Genomic DNA, 19756 nt, shown 5'->3' with positions numbered 1-19756 from the left:
TGTCAGAGGCTTAACTGACTGAGCCACCCAGGAGCTCCACTACAACGGATTTTAAATGCATTTGTTGTTGCATTTGATTCTGGTGTTAAAAGATTTGGGGAAATGTTTTTTCTCTAGATACAGCATTTTGCTGTGTAGATATTCTGTAAGGACTATATAGACATTCTTAGAGACACTGTATAGAAAATTATAGACATAATCTTCTCTAAACTCTACTTATAAATTTATTATTATTAATTCTCCTTCAAGTAAGTTACATAAAATAGAGATGAATATGATTATTATATTTGAGAGAAATATCAGGGATGTCCTATCAAAATATCAGATAGAACTTACAGAAAAGCTGTTTTGATTTACCTTTTAAAAGGAAATATATCAATTTGTAGATTAACTGAGACGTGCACTGAGCCAAATTATTATTGTTATCATTAAAGCACAAAAGGGAACCTATTTGAACCTCAGCATGGTTTGAAAATCCAAAACCCTCTCTTTAGATTGCTTCTAGAAGATGAGCTCACAAAGATATCCAGACAGACTCTTCCATAACGTTTGTACAGACCCCTCTGTAAGAGTCTAGCCTCCAAAATGCTTCGATGTATCTTTCTCTAGGCCACTGGGAGTCTGCTGCCAACATGACCTATCCAGCATTTTCCCAATCATATTTGAAATATAAACTGCACTTTTTGTTTTTATTGTTGACATTTTTTAATTTTAAAAACAGGATGATCTTGATGTAAATATGCTTTTCATCATTGTAATCAAGGAAAATGGTATCCAAAGTACATATGTAAATATAGAATAACCAAGATTCAGAAAAAAGATTATTAAACCATGAATCCAGTAAACTAAAAATAAATTCCAGCCATGGTACATTCTAAGGCCAAGAGACTTTAAGTTTTTAATTTTAATTCCAATGTAGTTAACATATAGCATTCTATTAATTTCAGGTGTACACTATAGTGATTCAACAATTCTGTACATTACTCACTGTTCATCATGATAATTGAACTCTTTAAGAGAAGGGGTGTCTTCTGGAACCTGGATGGCTCAGTTGGTTAAGTGTCTCTTTGTTTTTTTTTTTTGTTTTTTTGTTTTTTTTAAAGATTTTATTTATTTATTCGACAGAGATAGAGACAGCCAGCGAGAGAGGGAGCACAAGCAGGGCGAGTGGGAGAGGAAGAAGCAGGCTCATAGTGGAAGAGCCTGATGTGGGGCTCGATCCCGGAACGCCGGGATCACGCCCTGAGCCGAAGGCAGATGCTTAACCACTGTGCCACCCAGGCGCCCCTAAGTGTCTCTTTGTTTTGACTCAGATCATGATCTTATGGGTCGTGAGATCAAGCCCTGACTTGGACTCCATACTCAGTGGGAAGTCTGCTTGAAGATTCTCTCCCTCTGCCCCTCGCCCTGACTTGTACACGTGCACTCCTTCTCTCTAGCTCTCTCTTAAATAAATAAATAAATAAATAAATAAATAAATAAATAAATTGCAAGGAAGGGAGGGAGGAAAGGAGAAAAGGAGTGTCTGGTGTATTCGGAGATTTCCACTGTCATCTGGTTCTGCCATGATCTTCTGATATGTGACTTTGGGTCAGTGGTTTAATTTAAACTATCTTTATGGATTTCCTCATCTCTATTAGTAAAGGACATTCTCCATTAGGGTGTTTGTTAATGTGTAAGAACCAGTTCTGGTTTCCATTGTGTAAATACTCTCACCGTGGCTGATTTCCGACTACCAACATGGTGTCACTGAATGCAGATGTTGGAACACAGTGGAACGACCCAGTTCTCTTCTCTGGGGGAACAGCCATGTGGTTCTGGCCTAATAAATCATTTAGAGGCTGAATTAGCCAGTCTGTTTGCCACATTAATCATGCTAATGAGCTATTTTGATCTCTGAATGTAATCTTATCCTACAAGAAACAGTGCTGTCAAGTATACATTTTCAAACATTCATTTACTGACTTCAGAGCCCTCTTGGCTGACATTATTGTGGTGGCCGCACTCCTACCACTCTTGCCAAAGCCACCATTAATGCCCACCTGGAGACAGTGGTCTACCAATGAGAGTCTCTACCATGTCCATTCTCCATGCAGCAGCCGAAGTGTTCTGTTTTATTTGTGTGTGTGCATATGTGTACATATGTCTTTGTATATGTATTTTTGCTGTAAACCAGGAATTGCCATTCGTCTGTTGGAAGCCAGAATCCTCCTGTAGCCCCTTCTGTATACAGGGCTGTCTATAACTCACACCTGTTCACATCTGGTTCCTTACCCCCTACCACTTCCTGCCTCTCAGACGGTGCCTTACTCCAGTTACCCCAGTCTTCTTTCTGTTCCTCAAATATGTCAGCATCATTTTCAGCCTTGGGACATTTGCATTATTATTCCCTCTGCCTAAAACTCTGTCCTCTCATTTCTACACAAAGTTATCTCCTTCTCATCAGATATCCCCTCCCCACAGCAACCTTCATGGCCTACCAAGTCTACAGTAACACCCTCTTCCCCCAGGATAATCTTCAAACCAGCATTTTCTTTGTAGTGCTTATCCTTATCTGAAATTATTTCATTTATGTTTATTTGTTGTCATCTCTACCCCCCTTTCATTAGTCACCTTCCATTTGAATATAAGCCCCAAAAGAGCAAGGGCTCTTTCTGAGCTGTTTACTGTTTTAGGCAGCACCTGGAACAGTATTTACTACCTAGTAGGTGCTCATTAAATATAGGTTTGAAGAAAAAGAGAAATGAAGGATTTTTGCTTTGCATTAGTAAAGAACAAAAAGAAGAAGAAATAGTTCATCCTAATAATATATCGTATTGAAAAAAATCAGGTTACCCAGCTTGCCTATATTCATTAGCACCATAGGCAACAAGTAATCAGCTACCCATTTTACCGACATATGTTAGGTGCCCATGTCATACAGGTTCTATCAAATGGAAGGTATAAGAAGAAATCCAAAATGGGTACTCAAAAGTTTATAAACTAAGCAGTTCACAAATTTGTTCTCTGTGAACTGTTGACTCCATAATTAATTCATATAATAAAAGGCACCCAGATTGGAAAGGAAGAAGTAAAACTATCACTATTTGCAGATGACATGATATTATATACAGAAAATCCTGAAGACTCCACCAAAAAAGCAAAAAACAAAACAAAAAAGTCTGTTAGAGCTAATCAACAAGTTCAGAAAAGTTTCAGGATACAAAATCAGTACCTAGAATTCTATACGCTAATAATGAGCTATCAGAAAGAGAAATTTAAAAAGCAATGTCATTTACAATCGAATCAAAAAGAATAAAATACCTACAAATAAATGTAACCAAGGAGATGAAAGATCTGTATAATGAAAACTATAAGACATTAATGAAATAAATGGAAGAAATTACAAATAAATGAGAAGATACTCCATGCTCACATAATGGAAGAATGAATATTGTTAAAACATCCATATTGCCCAAAGCAATCTCGAGATTCAGTGCAGTTCCTATCAACATGCCAATGGCATTTTTCAAAGAAATAGAACAAATAATCTTAAAATTTGTATGGAACCACAGAGAAATCCCAGGTAGCCAAAGCAATCTTGAGAAAAAAGAACAAGACTAGAGGCAACATGCTCCCTGGTTTCAAACTATGCTACAAAGCTCTAGTAATTAAAACAGTATAACATTGGTGTAAAAACAGACACATAAATGAATGGAATGGCAGAAAGAGCCCAGAAATAAACCCATGCATATATGGTCAATTAATTTGCAACAAAGGAGCCAAGAATATACAACAGGGAAAGGACAGTCCTTTCAATAAACGATTTTGGGAAAATTAGATACATGCAAAAGAATGAAACGGGACGACTACCTTACACCACACAATCACATAAACACACACACACACACAAACAAGCAAACACAATGGAATTTTATTCATCCATAAAAAAAAAGAGTGAAACCATTTGTGACAACATGGATGGACCTTAAGGGCATTATGCTAAGTGAAATAAGTCAGAGAGAGACAAATACAGCATGATCCTTCTTGTGTGTGAAACCAACCAACCAACAAACAAGCTTACAGATACAAAAAACAGGTTGGTGGTTGTCAGGGGCAAGGGGTGGGGCTGTGGGATAAATAAAAATATAAAATAACTGAAGCATCAGGCATGGTTGGATCCAAGGACTTGAAAATAATTAGTGAAGAATGAAGATCAGTTACCAGCTCGGTAATGAAAATTGCTAGCTAGCTCCTCTTTTTGGTAGTGATTTCAGCCCGAAGTCACGTGCTACCAAATCTGACCCCCGATTTGACCCTGACCCCTCTACCAGTGAGAACTCTAGAGGTGTCACAGAGGTTTAACCTCTGGCACGAGCAGGGTGACTCCCACCAGGCTCTCGGTACTTGTTCATTCACTAAACGTGGCCGAGTTTACCAGACAGTTACTAAGTATTCCCAGTACCATGCCCAGTGCTCGAGCTAGAGGAATGAACGAGACAGCACACATTCCTGCCCTCATGGAGCTGGTATTTTAGCAGGGCAAACAGACATGAAATACAATAAGTAAGTATGTTATAGGTTGTGCTAGAAGGGAATTCCGGGTATGGAGGAAAAAGTAAACCTGGGTGAGGGGGATGAGAGATGGGTCAGAATACCACCTGTGACAAAGTCGAGGAAGATGACCTTGAAGCACAGATTTGAGGAAGGTGAGGACAAATACGTGAAGGATTTCAGAGGGACTGGGGCCTGACACTTGTTTTGTGTCCTCTTGCTGCTTCCAAGAGGGTCATCCCAGGGCTAAGTGAGGGCCTGGGGGGTGGCCCAGAAAAAAATCAGAGAGAGAGTAACTCAGGGTGGGGTAGAGATGAAACAAGATTAGTTCTGAATTAAGAATCATGGAAGCTAGATGATGGGTATAGTCTAGTCACCAAACTTAAAATTTGGAATTTTCCATGATAAGTTAAAGAAAGGCACAAAAATATGTATTGTGAATCCAAGTTCATTAAATATTCTTCTATACGATGATGTATAATGACTGTATCGTTCATCATACTATGATGTATCCTACTACATTTGATCATTGACTAATTTGTTGACACTTAAATTGTTTCCAGTTTGTTGCTTTTACTACTAACACTGATAAAACTTTGTTCTGCATAGTTCTTCGAGTCTATCCATGATTATTATATTTACTTAACTCTGTAAAAATTAATATAATTATTACATAATTATATGTTACTAAACACAATTATTATGTAATTAATTAGCTGTATGACTTGGGATAAAGCCCTTAGCCACTCCTGAGTTTTATCATCTTTATTCTGAACAAAATTGGCCAGTGTTAAATAGCACTTGGCCCTATTAATTTCTCGACACTTATACCAGCCAGGGTTCTTCATTGTACACAACAGCAGCTGGCTCTGGCTACCTTAGGGAGAAAAGGGACGTGTAGAGGGGTATACAGAAGTAAGAGACAGGTGGCAATCAGGCTCAATATGGGCAGAATCCCAGTGAAGGGAGCTGGCCAGGAGGTCCCACCTAGGGACTGCTGCTTTGTCCTGGAAGTTGGCCTTGACTTCCGGGGGGGCTTCACCACAGCCAGACGTCACTGCTGACACCACTGCAAGCAAAAGGAGGTCTATATTGTTTCTTGGCATCACTTGTTCCTCATCCGAATCTCAGGCGGGAGCAACTGATGAGCCAGTCTTAGGTTGCATGACCGGCTCTACTGCCACGGGGAGGACAGACAGCATATCAGCCTTCCTTCTCAGCTTCTGTAGCCGGATGCTGGACCCAGCCTCCTACCACGACCCCAGAGTGGTGGTGCCTGCAAACACAGGAAGGACATCATGTGCTGAGCGGCCAAAAGTTGGACAAATGCCCACTCCAGTATTCAGTACTCTATTCAGAAACTTTGCCCCAATCTCACCGTGAAGAGATCTCATTTTATTTCTATCCCAGTGAGACTTGCAAATGCTCATATTTCAAATTATTTGCAGAAGAAAAGAAATAGTTATATTCTTTTTTTTTAAGATTTATTTGAGAGAGAGAGAGCTTGAACGGGGGGAGGGACAGAAGGAGAGGGAGAGAGAGAGAAGCAGACTCCCCACCGAGCAACGAGCCCACTGTGGGGCTCGATCTCATGAACCTGAGCCAAAATCAAGAATCAGACGCTCCACCAACTGAGCCATGCAGGGCCCTGAAATATTTATATTTTTTGATAAAGAAGCCAAAAGAAACAAGAGATAAAATATGGAAACTAATAAATAAAAGTTTAAGAAAGAGTTACAGCCTCAAGGATAAAAATACAGATTAAGTGGAGTTATGGATTGACAAGGAGAGAAAAACACAAAGCAGGAAGGGAAATGATTGGCTCTTCAGCTTAGCATCATGCCCACCGCAGCCTGTAGGTAGCACCTTGGACCTGTCTAGCATCCGCGACACCCTCCTCTGATGCAAAAGTTTTACTTACTGCGTGGGCACACACATGTGCGAGTGGTCAGAGTGCTTCCCACTTAACATGTATAGAGAAAAACCAGCAATAGGGATCTAGGGGAATGCTGAGTGGTCCTTTGGCTCCTGGCTCACTCACAGCCTCTCGGAGACAAGCCTTCTGCTCACCACATCATCAAGACCCACAACTGGGTTCCAGTCCCTAGGTCTGGTACTGCCGTGTATCTCAGAATGAGCTGGCTGATGGCTCAAAGCAGCTCCACTCCCCTCTCTCTGGATGCTGCTCCAGGTTGGGTCCATGCCCCATCCCTCATAGCGCCCCAGCTGCCCCACTTCCCAGGTACCCCACAGCCAGAGCCTTCTGCCCCTTAGTGTTTCTGGCTATTGACTAGCAATCGTGTTAGTTACTGGCAGCAGGACCACAGCTCCCAGCGGCCCTAAGCTACTGTTGGGCCCATCCCTCTTGGCCTCCCAGCCAAGGACCACCCTCTTACAGTGGCTCTGTCGCTGGGTGCCCGGTCAGCTAGGGACAGATCGGAACCCTCCCATGGGCAGATGTAGCTGATGTGTTGTGTAGACACCCAATGTTAGCTGTGTGAAGGGTGAGAAGACTGGGACCGAAAGAGAACTCACGAGTAGTTTTGCTTTTGTGTGCAGCCACTTCCTTCCCTCTCTTTGTGGAGGACAGGAAGCTCCTAAGAGGGAGGCTGGGAAGGAGGGAAGGACGAGGAACAGGAATGGGAAGCAAGGTGGGTTTTCTCTTGCTCACAGCCCAGCCTGCTGTCCGTGGTGGGACCAGCCACTAGTCACCGTAGACACAAAGCTAAGCTGAAGGGTCCTCATCATATCTGTACCAGCACCTCTTTCTGAGGTCACTATGGAGAGCCCTCCTCTCTAACACGCGTTTTCAGGTTACCTGGTATAGGCAGGGTTTGGAGAGCCCAGTTCTCAACCTCCTAAATTAGCCAAGGCCCACCATCTGGCATGCATTCCACCGTCAGGGAATGACTTTCTGGTCGGCGTAGTGCAAGCAGGGCCTCCGCCCATTGCAGGAGGCCACAGCCCTTGTTCCCAGCTGCCTTTTCCACTACCTAGCTCCCCCACAAGTCTGGAAATGTCGGAGAATAGGAATTACAGAGGACCCGCGAGTCTTCGAAACTCCAGAGCCTAATACTCTTCCTAAGATACTTTTATAAATGTTTGTTGAACTGTTTTGACCCCCCTTTTCACCTGAGGAGGTCCACACCCACTTGCTTCACTCTGGCTCGCTAAGGTGAGGAAGCCACAGAGAGGGGCCTTCTGCTTCCACCTCTGCAGATACTCGAGCCTGTGAGATTGTGACGCGGTGGCGAGCATCCCTGCCCCCTGCTCTCCCCACACTGGCCACAGGTCATGCCCGCTCCCACCTCGGCTATGCTGCAGAGGAAACCGGGGGTTGTAGAGTTGGACCAGCTCCAGTCCCTCCCAGCTGTCACCTTTTGATCCCAAACCTGCAGCCCTGCTGAGATAAACAGCTCTGTGAAGTTGTTTTCATAACCATACACCCCTCCTTCACCGGACCTATTTCTCTGCCTTTTGGATCAATGAATACTTCTTGACAGGCTCCCAGGCCAGCAGCCCCCTTCCCACCCACACGCTGGACGTGATGCCATGGACAGGGACCAGGGAGGAGCAGAGCAGTGAAACCAGCGGTCATTGCTCACCAAGCATTCATTAGTTGCCTTACAGCTAAAAGGTTGGAGCCCCAGCCTCTATACATCCTGCCACAGCAGCCCAAGGATACTTTGTGTTTGTGTAGTGCTCTGTAACGTTCAAACCACTTTCACATACAGAATGCAGACTTGGTATCTGAGCATTTAGATTTTTAAAATATTTCAAGGTCTGACAGTGCCACTATAAAGGGGTTTTGTTGCTTTACAAAATCATTCGATACAGATTTGCTTTGGATAACTACCACATTTAAAATTGTTCAAACCACACAAATTTGGTACTCTACTACATTTGTGGGAACCCACCGGTTGCAGAAGAAAGATAGAGGGAGATATGGGTACAGAACAAACAGGGAGATACAGAAGGAAGATACAGTTAGTAAGGACTGGCAAATGAATCTTCCAGTTCCATAGTATTTTTTTAACACATAGAACGAGTTGCCAGGTTTTTCATTTATTTGTCAATCCAGGACAGTGTTTTAATTTCAAAGGACACAGGTAGATCCTTTCTGTCCCTCCAGTCCCTAAAGTTTGTAAGAGTATTTTCCAACTCATCCTTCCTTCCTCATGAACCCAGAGTCTACATCTGAACCCCCATGAGAACCAGCCTTTTTGTTGCCCACATGGAGCAATACTTGTCATATGCAGGTGCAGTGTTAAAGGCTAGGAACAAGGCTAGAGACCCAGATGTCAGTGTTGTGGGTGTCCCTTAAGTTTTTGAGGTAATGCCTAACTTGCCATCAAGGTCACCACGTTGGTGAGAGGGTGAGAAGCCCCCCTGTGCTTCTACTCCATTGAGCAGACACAGGGTTGGGGTACATGAAGCATTCCCCCTAACCAAAATGATTACTTTCACTTCACAAAGAATCCTTGTTCTAGGTTATTTTTGTAGGTCCGATGTTCCTGGAAAGAAGCAATGGTGCTTCCCCTCGGGGACCTTCCAGTAAGTAGGTAGTATTTGCTTTGCTAGTGTTCCGTTGGAGAGCCATTTCTGCTGACATCTTCAAACCAGAAGGCAAAGAGAGGAATGCAATGGGTCATACTGAGGCTCTGGGGAAATGGTTATACTTGTCAGCCTAGGAGGCTTTGTAAATGATTTCAGATTGGAAAATGCAGTATAAACAGAAGGCTTAGAAGAGAGATGGTAACCAAGACCTTAGCAAAAATGGTCTTGTGACAGCACATTCTAAGCATAGTCAGGGAGAGTGGAAACAGAGGTGAAGGTCTATATTAAATGGTTTATTGACATTCCGTGACAATACAATACACGGTATGTTCAGCGTGTTACCACTCATTAGCAATACTTTAGAGCCCTCTGCAAAATTGCCGTGAATGTCAAGTGTTGATGCGTTTTCATCAGTATCTGCATATGGATCTGATACACTGCCTAGAGGCTTTGTGTTTCTCATTTTCAATAAGTAAACCTCTAGCATACCCCAGAAGTAACCAAGGGGGCTCAAGTTATGGTATTCTCACTGTGGTCTGTTTTCCTTGGCAAGTTCAGAAGCTGAGCAATGAACCCTCCATTAGACGTGGAGATGTAGTCCAGTGCAGTGAAAGGAGCACAAGATTTCCAGTTGCACAGGGTGGAGGCCAAGGGCTGGCCCAGCCACTTACAATACCTGTGTGACCTTGGCAAGTAACTAATCCTTTTCCTGCCTCCGTGTTTTCATCTGTGAAACAGGGATGGTAACAGTCTCTACCTTGTGGCATTGTTGTGGGCATTTGCCAGAGCATGACTAAAGTTTCGGACACTTGCTAGGCAGCCAACAAGTGGGATCAATTACTATGATGTAGAATACAGTCCTTGCTTCCTCTTTAGCTTACAAGCAGGCAACTTTTAATGGGTACCTAGCAGAGCTAAAAAGACACGAGGCAACTTCACCAAAGCTTGGCTCACTGAAATCCATCCCATTACTTCTTTTTTATTTTATTTTATTATGTTAAGTTAGCCAACATATAGTTAGCCATCATTAGTTTTTGATGTAGTGTTCAGATAAAGGGCAGGTATCCAAGATCTATAAAGAACTTGTCAAACTCAACAGCCAAAACACAAATAATCCAGTCAAGAAATGGGCAGAAGACATGAACAGACACTTCTCCAAAAAAGACATACAAATGGCTAACAGACACATGAAAAAATGTTCAACATCACTAGCCATCAGGGAAACACATCCCATTACTTCTTAATCTCGCTCTGATGTGGAGAGAAATCATTACAATCCTACATGTTCTTGAGCCCATGGCCAGTGAAGCATCAACGGGAATAGGTTCCACAAAAACTGTTCCACCAATGTAATGTGGAGAAACTTGTCCAGAAGTGGAAATCAAGTGCAGGGACATCTGTCACTGTATGTAAGACCTACAGGAAACCTAAACTTTCTAGGTTTCAGGCTGGGCATTTGTAATATGATGAGCTTGGCTTATGTGGTTTCAAGGTCGCTTCTAGCCTCAATGCTATGTTTCTGTTTGCTCATTTGGCAGGCTTGAGGCTTGTCTCAGCAATTTGATTTGTGAAACTTTCTGGCTCACAGAAGAATGAGCTGGAGGAGACACAGAGACCCCCTGGGGTCACATTCTGGTCTTACAGATGAGGAAACTGGGACTCAGAGAGCCAGGGTTCCCCTTCCCCTTATATCACATAGCTAGTTTTTGGCTGCGCTAAAACCAGAACCCACGTGTTCTGCCTCCTAGGTCCATGATCTTTCCATCAGACCACATTGCCTCTTTGGCACAAATGGGGGATCATGCTGAAGAACCAAACATGAAAACAGCACAGCTAACCTTGAGGGACACCTGACACCCTAATCATTTTATTGAATAACTACAAAAGTAAATAGATCAAATCGATCTGTTGAATGTACTGTTTGAAAGATTTTTTTCATTTCTGGTCATCTAGAAAGATACATTATTTTTAGAATCTAAGGATAGCTAGAGGGTGATGGTCGGCATGCTCTGCGAGTCCTTTCTCAGAGGTGTGACTGGTTTATCTCTGACCTTTGCATTTAGTATTCTCAAGAAGCTCTGAATTTCCACTCACCAAGTTATGAGGTTCTTACACTGTCACCTCAGAGCCTAACAGTTAATCTGCAACTTCTCCGACTTTATGCTACCCTGTGGTCGAATATTTTCATTCCTGGTGGAAGAAGGAAATGATTTCATATTGACTAACAGAAGTCAGCATGGGAATCTACTAGTCATGTGCATAATCACAAGACGTACATAGCCCATATGAGTAACTGAGAAATAACGAATCAAATCAAGCTGCTTTGTTAGATGGCAAACGCATTACAAGTCAACAGGGTAAGAAAGTGGTGTCCTGTTCTGTACGTCTGTCTTGCGGTTCTGGCTTAGACAAAAATCCAAGGTCTCACCCTGCTCAGTCTGAGCCTTCCATAGAAGCTGCTCATTGTGCCAGTAGAGCAGAAAGAGGAACCTTGGGGTATTTAATTGGGAGCCACTTTCGATGAAAAAGCATACGCAGCATTTATTCTGAGAACACTATTGTATTTGAGTTAATTTTGGTGGGAAAAAATGTACTTCCTGCGCTCACTTGAAGAAACATCAGTTGTGAACATTATTTTTAAAAGACTGGCTTTATTTGTAAAAAAGAGGACAGAGAGCAATTTAGGTTGGTTATTTTTTTCCATTTTAGTGAGAGATGTAAAACATTCATGTCACGCTCCTTAAAAATTAAGGAAAGGATCTACAGAGCATTCAGTACTCAAAAAAGTCTTAGTTACACACGGTATATAGGTTTCAGATTATGGTCCGTTGATGTAGAGAGGAAGACCAGAATAAAACAAAAGCACAGTCGTGGGAGAGAAGAGACTGAGACACAAGCAAACAGACAGACACAGAGAAAGACACAAGCGGCCACAGAAAGAAAGGTGAGGAGAACCAAAAGGGTATTAGAAATGAGAACAGCTTTGGAGAACCACGAGAAAGGACCATAGAGCCTGCAAGCCAAGCTTGTCCTTTTGCTTTCACCAGCCTTTGGCAGAAGTCTTACTCTCCACCTAGACTGGAACTCTGCTGGGTTTTGCTCTCTATTGTTTTCTCAGTGCCTAGCACAGACGTGGTAAACACAGTAAGAATGAGCAGATGAATGGATGAACACATGAACAAGTGAAGAATGAATCTGTAGGGAGAGTCCCAACCCTGGGACACCTACAATAGGATCTCTTCAAAGGTGGTTTCACAGAGTCTCACCCATGTTTTCTTTGAAGTAGTGATGCCATTGGCTAAGCAACACAGCAGTGGTTTCCTTCTGTTTCTTTTGGAGACTTTCTGAAAGTCGATGTTTTCACCATCCTGACCCTGGCTATCACCATGTCCATTAGCACCTTCTCAGTCCAGGCCCAGCTGTCTGAGGCTCTCCAGCCCTTCTGGTCCATCAGTGCCCCCTAGAATCCCTATCCTGATGCAGACCACCTCTCCTGTCCCAGAATGATGCCTTCTTGGCTCTCCCAAGACAGTCCCTAGTCTGTTAGCCCACTTGCTGGCAGCTGCATATTTCCCCAAGCCCTCCCCACTGAGGGCTCTGCTGACTGGTTGCCCTTCATTAAGAAATCATCGCATCTTCACGTGCATGTGAAAATGCCTTTTTCAACCCTTTTCCATCACTGCCCTCTGATACCTCCCGCTCACTCCTGTACATTCATCACAGATTTTGGCCCTTGGCCACCCACAGCGTCCTCATCCACCCCAACTACTGACCTCCTTCAGGATGACCTCAGGGACTTTGTGCACAATTCATCCAAAAGATTAGCCCCTGCAAATTCAGTGATTTTTTAAAAATTTTAGTAAAATACACATAACATAAAATTTGTCGTTTTAAGTGTCCATTTTTACGGGAGTAAGTACAATCACATTACTGCATTACTCTGCATTACTACAGCCCTCTCCAGAGAATTTGCATCTTCCCCAACGGAAACTCTATACCCAGTAAATACTAACTCCCCCAATTCGCTGATATTTTAGCAGATTGAAGGCACTCTCACCCTAAAATCTTCATTTCCTAAAGTTGTTCTACCTTCAGAATCTTTGATTTTATCATTCCACTTTCTGTCCACAGTCTTCTGTCTTGCCTTGCAAGAGTCCTCGATGCAGACAGGTCTGGGTTGGGATCCCAGCTAAACCATGTGCTAGCCTCAGTTTCTTCATTTATAAAGCTCTGACCATCGATAATACTGTAAAGAATATAGATACTAAACAGGTAAGAGAACTGAGTTAAGTGGGCTGTGGAAAGGATTAAGGATTGAGTGCAGGGAGCAGGGAGCCCAGGTCTGTTCTCCTCCATCTTACCTACCAGGCCACGCGTTAGCGTCGCTCACTCCAGACAGCACTTTGCTGACTTCCCAGCACCATGTCTTTCTGATACAGGACACACCGTCCTGCATCAGTCCAGCTCTCTGCCTCACCTGCACATCAGCCAGGCTGTTGGAAAACCATGGTTTTTGCGGGTGTCATTACAAGGCATGGTCTCCCAATTTGCTAGGCCACCCATCCTGCTCTAGAAGCATTTAATGGGTCTTTATTTGGCTTCCTCTTCCCACTCCCCACAAGAGCTATTCCCGATCTTTCTCCTTCAGTCCACCTCCCTACCCTGCCACTACTCCAGCTACTATCATGTATCTTTTTTGTCTGCGTAGACCAGAGTTCTTAAGCTGGAGTGCACGTAGGAATCACGTACATCCCCAAAGATGCTCTGATTTGGAAAGAGGTAGTGGGATTGAAATCTGTAGTTTTAACAGGCAACCCCTGAGGATTTTGATATACACAGTGCACAGTCCACTTTTCGTGGAAGGCTGTCGTAAGCCACAGGCCCCCCTGGAGCAGATATCTTATCTGATTTTCACCTCTACGTACCGGGCAAAAGATGCTGCAGGATTGATTGAATGAATGAATTTGGTTGTCACTGTGCACTTCAAATTAAGTGACCATCCTCCTTTGACATGCTAATTAGCTACAGCTGTTTAAATGCAGTTTCAAATTCTTCAATATGTTTTCTCTTTAATTCTTTATCTGCCCTTTTCATCGCATTGGGGGTAGGGAACCATAAAGAACTTGTTGTTTTCTGAGCGGTGACAATAACTGCAGAACACCAGCAACAACCCCATAGTTAGAGGAGATTGAGACAGAAGGACAGAGAGAAGTCAGGCCTTCCCACTGAACCTCAGGGGAGGAAAGTACTCTGTGGACCCTCTTTCTAGTGACTGGCCAGGCAGAAGTCATGGGAACCACTGCAGTGGGTTTTTCTGAAGTGGGAGAAATCTTAAGCAGGGAGATCAGCACTAGGGATGTTGGGAAAGGGGACCTAGGGAAATAGGGAGGCAAATAGCCATGCAGGCTGACATTCCCAGTCCGTGGTGGAAAGGCGCACCTGGCTTCAAATCCCAGCTCTGCCATTCTCTCGCTTGTCAAATGGGTGTTTTTTTTTGTTTTGTTTTGTTTTTTTTATTTTTTTTTGTTCCCTGGCAGTATTTTTTTCTTTTGCCCAGTCTTTTATTTTTTATAGTATTTTTAATACTGTGTTAGTCACCATACAGTACACCCCAAGTTTTTGATGTAAAGTTCCGTGATTCATTAGTTGCGTATAACACCCAGTGCACCATGCAATACGTGCCCTCCTTACTACCCATCACCAGCCTATCCCATTCCCCCACTCCCCTCCCCTCTGACGCCCTCAGTTTGTTTCCCAGAGTCCATGTGTTTAAACTGTTGGGGCAGCTCGTTGTCTCATCTGTAAGATGGAGACAATATGATTTACCTTGCAAGCTGTTTTGAAAATTGAAAAGTGTACTATAAGTAATGCATGGTGATTGTATGATGTTCAGCAGAGTTTTCAAGCGAGCCGGGCACCGGGTGAACTCCTGGTTTCTACAACAATGGAGGACTACACACACAGACACACACACACACACACACCCCTACACCCAGTCTGCCTAGAAAAACAGAAGTGGTACCAGCTCTTGCCCTCTGGGGAAGTCGAACTCTGAAACCTCATCCTCACTGTAATAAAGTGTTTCCAAAGGGAGCAGACAGAGTAACCTAGGGCCATGCGCTCCCACTTCCGCCTTGCCTGAGCAGAGCTCAGAGCCTGTCTTGGGGAAGTGGGCGGTAAACTAGTTTAGCATGGGTGGCTGGAACTGAAACATTTCTTTTACCACCCTTCTATTCTGCCACCCCTTTCTTTTCTGGGGCGGGGGGGGGTTGTGGAGAAACAGCGCATGCCTCTACTGTACCCACACATACTTGAATCTGTTCTCTGCGGCCTCCAGACCCTACCTCATCATTCATCAGGATTCACTGAATGCCCTCTGGGTTCAGGGTGCTGTGCTAAGTGCTTTACCCGGGACCTCCCTGGGAGCCCATAGGAAGTTTGTTCCAATATTTAAAATCTTCCCCCAGCTCATGAAAACCAAAGCCTAACCTGCACTTCATTCCCACCCACAGACATCCTCAAGCCTGGCCAGAAACAGTCCCTTTTGCTTTGAGTACTAAGAAACTCTGATTTAAATGTTAATACTAATGAACGCCTATAATCCTTCTTTTATGGAACTCCAGACTCCCTCCCAATACTTACTCCCTTGTATTTGCTTTTAGGAGAAGAATTTAGACTGGTTTCCTCGGATGCGAGCCATGTCCCTCGTTAGCAATGAAGGTGACAGTGAACAAAATGAGATTCGGAACCTGCAGGAGAAGTTGGAATCAACCATGAGCCTGGTCAAACAGCTGTCAGCTCAGCTGGCCGAGCTCAAGGAGCAGGTCAGTGTGCTCGGGAAGTTGGAGCTGCAGCTGGTGGGGTGGAATCAGTCACCACTTCGTGTGAGGGGAGACCTGAGGCTCCTGGGGGCAGGACTGTTACAGAGAGCTGTAAATTCCAAAAAGGAACCCCCACACTGAGTTGTGAGAACCACATCTCCGCAGGTCGAGGCTTCTCCTATCCCATTCCCACCTGTGTGAGTCTTCTCCCGCTACGGAAGGGGCGGGGGGCGGGGGAGAAGGAGCAAATGCCAAAATACAAGGGCCTCTTTGCACTTTTTGAGAGAAAATTATATTTTCTGCCATCCTAGCAATTACTAAACTCATCGGAAAGGCAGATCGTCATCGGGACCTGTCATTTCAATGCTATAATCAACCCGTTCATCATGTGAAATTATTAGCAGTAGTAAAAATACTATCAAAAGTAGCTGGGGTAGCTATTAAAATGACTACAGTGATGGTGGTGATTATCTGACAAGTCAGGGCTGCTTGAAAAGAACCATGGTTCCTGTTTTTAACCACAGAGAGGGGTTTGCCTTTTTTTTTTTCTCTGTTTGTGGAAATTCACTTAAAAAAAAATATTTTCCCTTTTTTTTTTTTTTTTTTTTTTGGCAACTATATTCTAGAGGATGCCAGACAGACTGTAGGTGCTTGGGAAATATTAACCCCGCATTGCGTAGCCCACCAACACTGGGAAAAAGTGAGAAAATCAGCTCAACGCACTCTCTCTTTTCCCCCAGATGACAGAACAAAGGAAGACTAAGCAGAGACTGGGCTTTCTCGGACCAAACACACCCCATGTGAATCATCACGTGCCGCCACACTGATACCACGGGGGGGAAGCCGTGACTAGCCTTTCATCAGTGTCCTGCCTGATCGCTGAGTAAAGAACTGAGACGGAGGGGAGTGAACAGTGCCTATTGTTGAAAGTTAAAAACAACCAAGTGCCAAGATGTTGAGTGGTTTAGCTCTGAGAACAATTTATAACTGTGTTTTCATGGTTGAGAAGACCAAACTTAAAAGCTAAAAGCGCACATCACGCATTCTTAATGTAACGTGAGGTAGCTTGCTGGAAATGGAAGGAGAGGGTAGGGGGAGGCAGGGTGCAAGGGGGTGCGGCAGGGACAGAACGACCTTTGGCTAAATCAGTAAGAGTCAGTTTGGGCTTAAGTGCTGACGGCGACCTTCGTCGCGGTTGGTTGGGATTGATTTCTTTTAATGACGGCGTATAGGTTAGCGATACAGGAATTCATCCAGGGGCTAAGTTTTCCTAAGGAAAATAACAGCAAAGATTTAAAAGGAAGAGTTGCAGAGAAAAATGTTAATGCTTCCAAACCGTAGCTGTCACGGGGCGATTTTCTTATTTATAACATGCCACACAATGGATTTCCAGCTCTCGGAACGTAGTGCTTTGGAGCTCGTGCCCCTCACGCTGACAGCACAACTGGAATGTGATTGCTTTCTTCCGGCTTCGGAGGGGCTCTGTCAATGCGGAGCACAAAAGGGGATTTTCATATAACCCGTTCAAAACATGTTTTAAGTCATGTAGAGGGGAAGATTTTAAAAGATTTGGGGAAGAAACAGCTGACGGTAAGCCCCGGGGAAGAATTTTTTTGCAAACATATGTATGCTATTAAAATACATTGAGAATACTAAATGGAAATGCTTACAGGTGACAGGGAATATTGAGAAACTTACGATGGTCACATTGCCTTTTATAAATATGGAGTAAAAGCTGTTTGATTCATGTTTGCTGTGCTTAAGGAATTGAGTGGTTTTATTTATCCCATCTCTGCAGTTAGGGGGGAAAAAATCCAAGAAATTTATTGAATACTCAAGAAAATACAGCATTTCAATTGTGGATTTTAAACTGTATCGGTAAGAGCTTTTCAGAATGTAGAAAGATAATCATCTCTTCCCCAAATTGTTTTTAGGTTAAATTATGCAACCAGGATTTGTGGAGGGAGAAAATAACCTGCCGTGCTCATTGGATTCATAGAGGCTATACATTTAGAATGTTAAAGCCAAATATACGGGTAATGGAACAACTGCCGCATGGTGAAGGGACAAGGCCCCTGACCCCAGACTCTGGGAGATGCTTTGCAAATTGACCTCTGGCCCCTGCCCCCCAAGGAAAGAACAATTACCTCCAGAGTCTTAAAACTCTCAAGTTATTACTGCCAAGGTTTAAGGTCTGGTTAGGGTTTGCTATGACCATTTTTAAAGCTTTTGGATTGTTGTCATTTAGTTTAAAACTATTGGCTCTTAAAGTTCTTGAATCACGGTCTGGGTAGATTATAAATGATTTCTGAACCAGTCCTTCTTCCACAATGTTGAAATGTAGACTTGGAGCCAAGCTGTGGAAACCCAGAGCAACAGTTTCTTAACTGAATCCACTGGTACCTCCCACCCCCACACCCCAGTACTTCCCTGTCTTAAGAATTCTTTATTGTGACACCATAATATTTTTCTTTCCCAATCACCAAAGGACCATGATTCCAAAATACTAAGAAACTGGGATATAAAGCTGCCTGCAGCACAGAGCTTTGAACCTAGTAGGCATTCAACAAATGGAACAGAAACTTCACTGTGGCTCAGTTACCCTTAATCCTTTATTAAAACTTTAAACGATATCACATACTTGATTTTTTTAAAATGGCTTCACCAAACCAAAGTCGACCAAAGCAGTCATTGTTTGAATTCAAGACCGTCATTGTTACAACAGTATTAGATGAAAGTACGCATGAAAGTATTTTAATTAGACAGAGTTTGCAGGTGGGGAGAAGAAGAGGAAATTGGCAAAGATTGATCCTATTCCAGGGTAGGAACCCACCTCTGTTTTAACATGAAATAAGATATTTTTGATGTCTGAACATCAGAAGAGATTAATTTGTCCAGATGAGAGCAACCTGCTTTTCACTTGATGAACTATTTCTTCTTTTCTGGGACCATGCCATTGAGTATATAACTGCTATCAACAAACGGCCTAACCTCTCCACCTATTGTCAGGGGCAGCTCACCGTTTCATGGCGTATTTTCTCGAATAGGAAGTACCCAAAAGAGATTGCAACTGACCTGATTCTTACTTGTTCAAAACTGAAATATTTCTCAGTTGTGTTTTTCTGTCCTGCCTAACTACTTAGAGATTATAGAGCAAAATAAACAATAACAAAAAAGCAAACAAAAAAGTCGCTCTCCAGGCTCTTAAAGTCATGATGTCATGAGAAGATAGTAATGGGGAAATTTGACATTTGATATAAGTTCATATTTGGTATGTATATGTTTGTTAATGCAACTGGAATATTTGACCTAGGCAAGTTCGGTTAACGTTTTTATATTTATATAGTGATATTAAAATGAGTACATTAATCTTTGATTCTGATGTTAAGGGAAATGTTTCACTCCTTAGTTATTAAAATGCATATCAGTTTAAAAGTATCAGTTTCTGCTGAATATAATTTTTAATTCCAAAAAGATTTTATTTCCCTGCATGCTACATTCTGAGACCCAAGAGTTTAATGAAAGTATGTCTCCTAATTTATAATATCATATGAGATGAGAGTGTTTGTATCATATAAGATTATAATATTAATAAATTATATACATGTAAAAATTATTTTTTCAAGCCCTTGAGAAAGTTCATTTAGAAAGGGCTATTTTCTTGCTTCCTGAAATTTTTCTGTTGGTGATAAAGATACAGTTTCTAGTGGATTATTGATTATATCAGGAAGATGTTCCATTCAAGTCAGAACTAATCATGTGCTTATTTCCATATTCTCAGCTCACAACGCATTGTTTTGGCTGCTCTTCTTAGTTTATAGTTGTTTCGTTACAAGCAGTAATCC

At 42.8% G+C, this 19756-nt stretch overlaps 1 protein-coding gene across 2 annotated transcripts in view; it reads left to right on the top strand.

Annotated features, from left to right (window-relative positions):
• The window catches only part of ITPR2 (inositol 1,4,5-trisphosphate receptor type 2), a 472588-nt gene extending 453061 nt beyond the window's left edge, over positions 1-19527 (top strand). For both annotated transcript variants that reach the window (XM_026502230.4, XM_044385596.3), the window contains 2 exons: positions 15753-15914; positions 16652-19527. In XM_026502230.4, coding sequence (XP_026358015.2) covers positions 15753-15914; positions 16652-16738 — 249 coding nt within the window. In that variant the 3' untranslated portion in view covers positions 16739-19527. The remainder of the gene's footprint in view (positions 1-15752; positions 15915-16651) is intronic.
• The last annotated feature ends 229 nt before the right edge of the window (positions 19528-19756 follow it).

Source organism: Ursus arctos, unplaced genomic scaffold, assembly GCF_023065955.2.
Source record: "Ursus arctos isolate Adak ecotype North America unplaced genomic scaffold, UrsArc2.0 scaffold_26, whole genome shotgun sequence".
In the NCBI taxonomy this organism is placed as follows: Eukaryota; Metazoa; Chordata; class Mammalia; order Carnivora; family Ursidae; genus Ursus; species Ursus arctos.
This window is presented reverse-complemented; position numbering and strand designations above follow the sequence as displayed.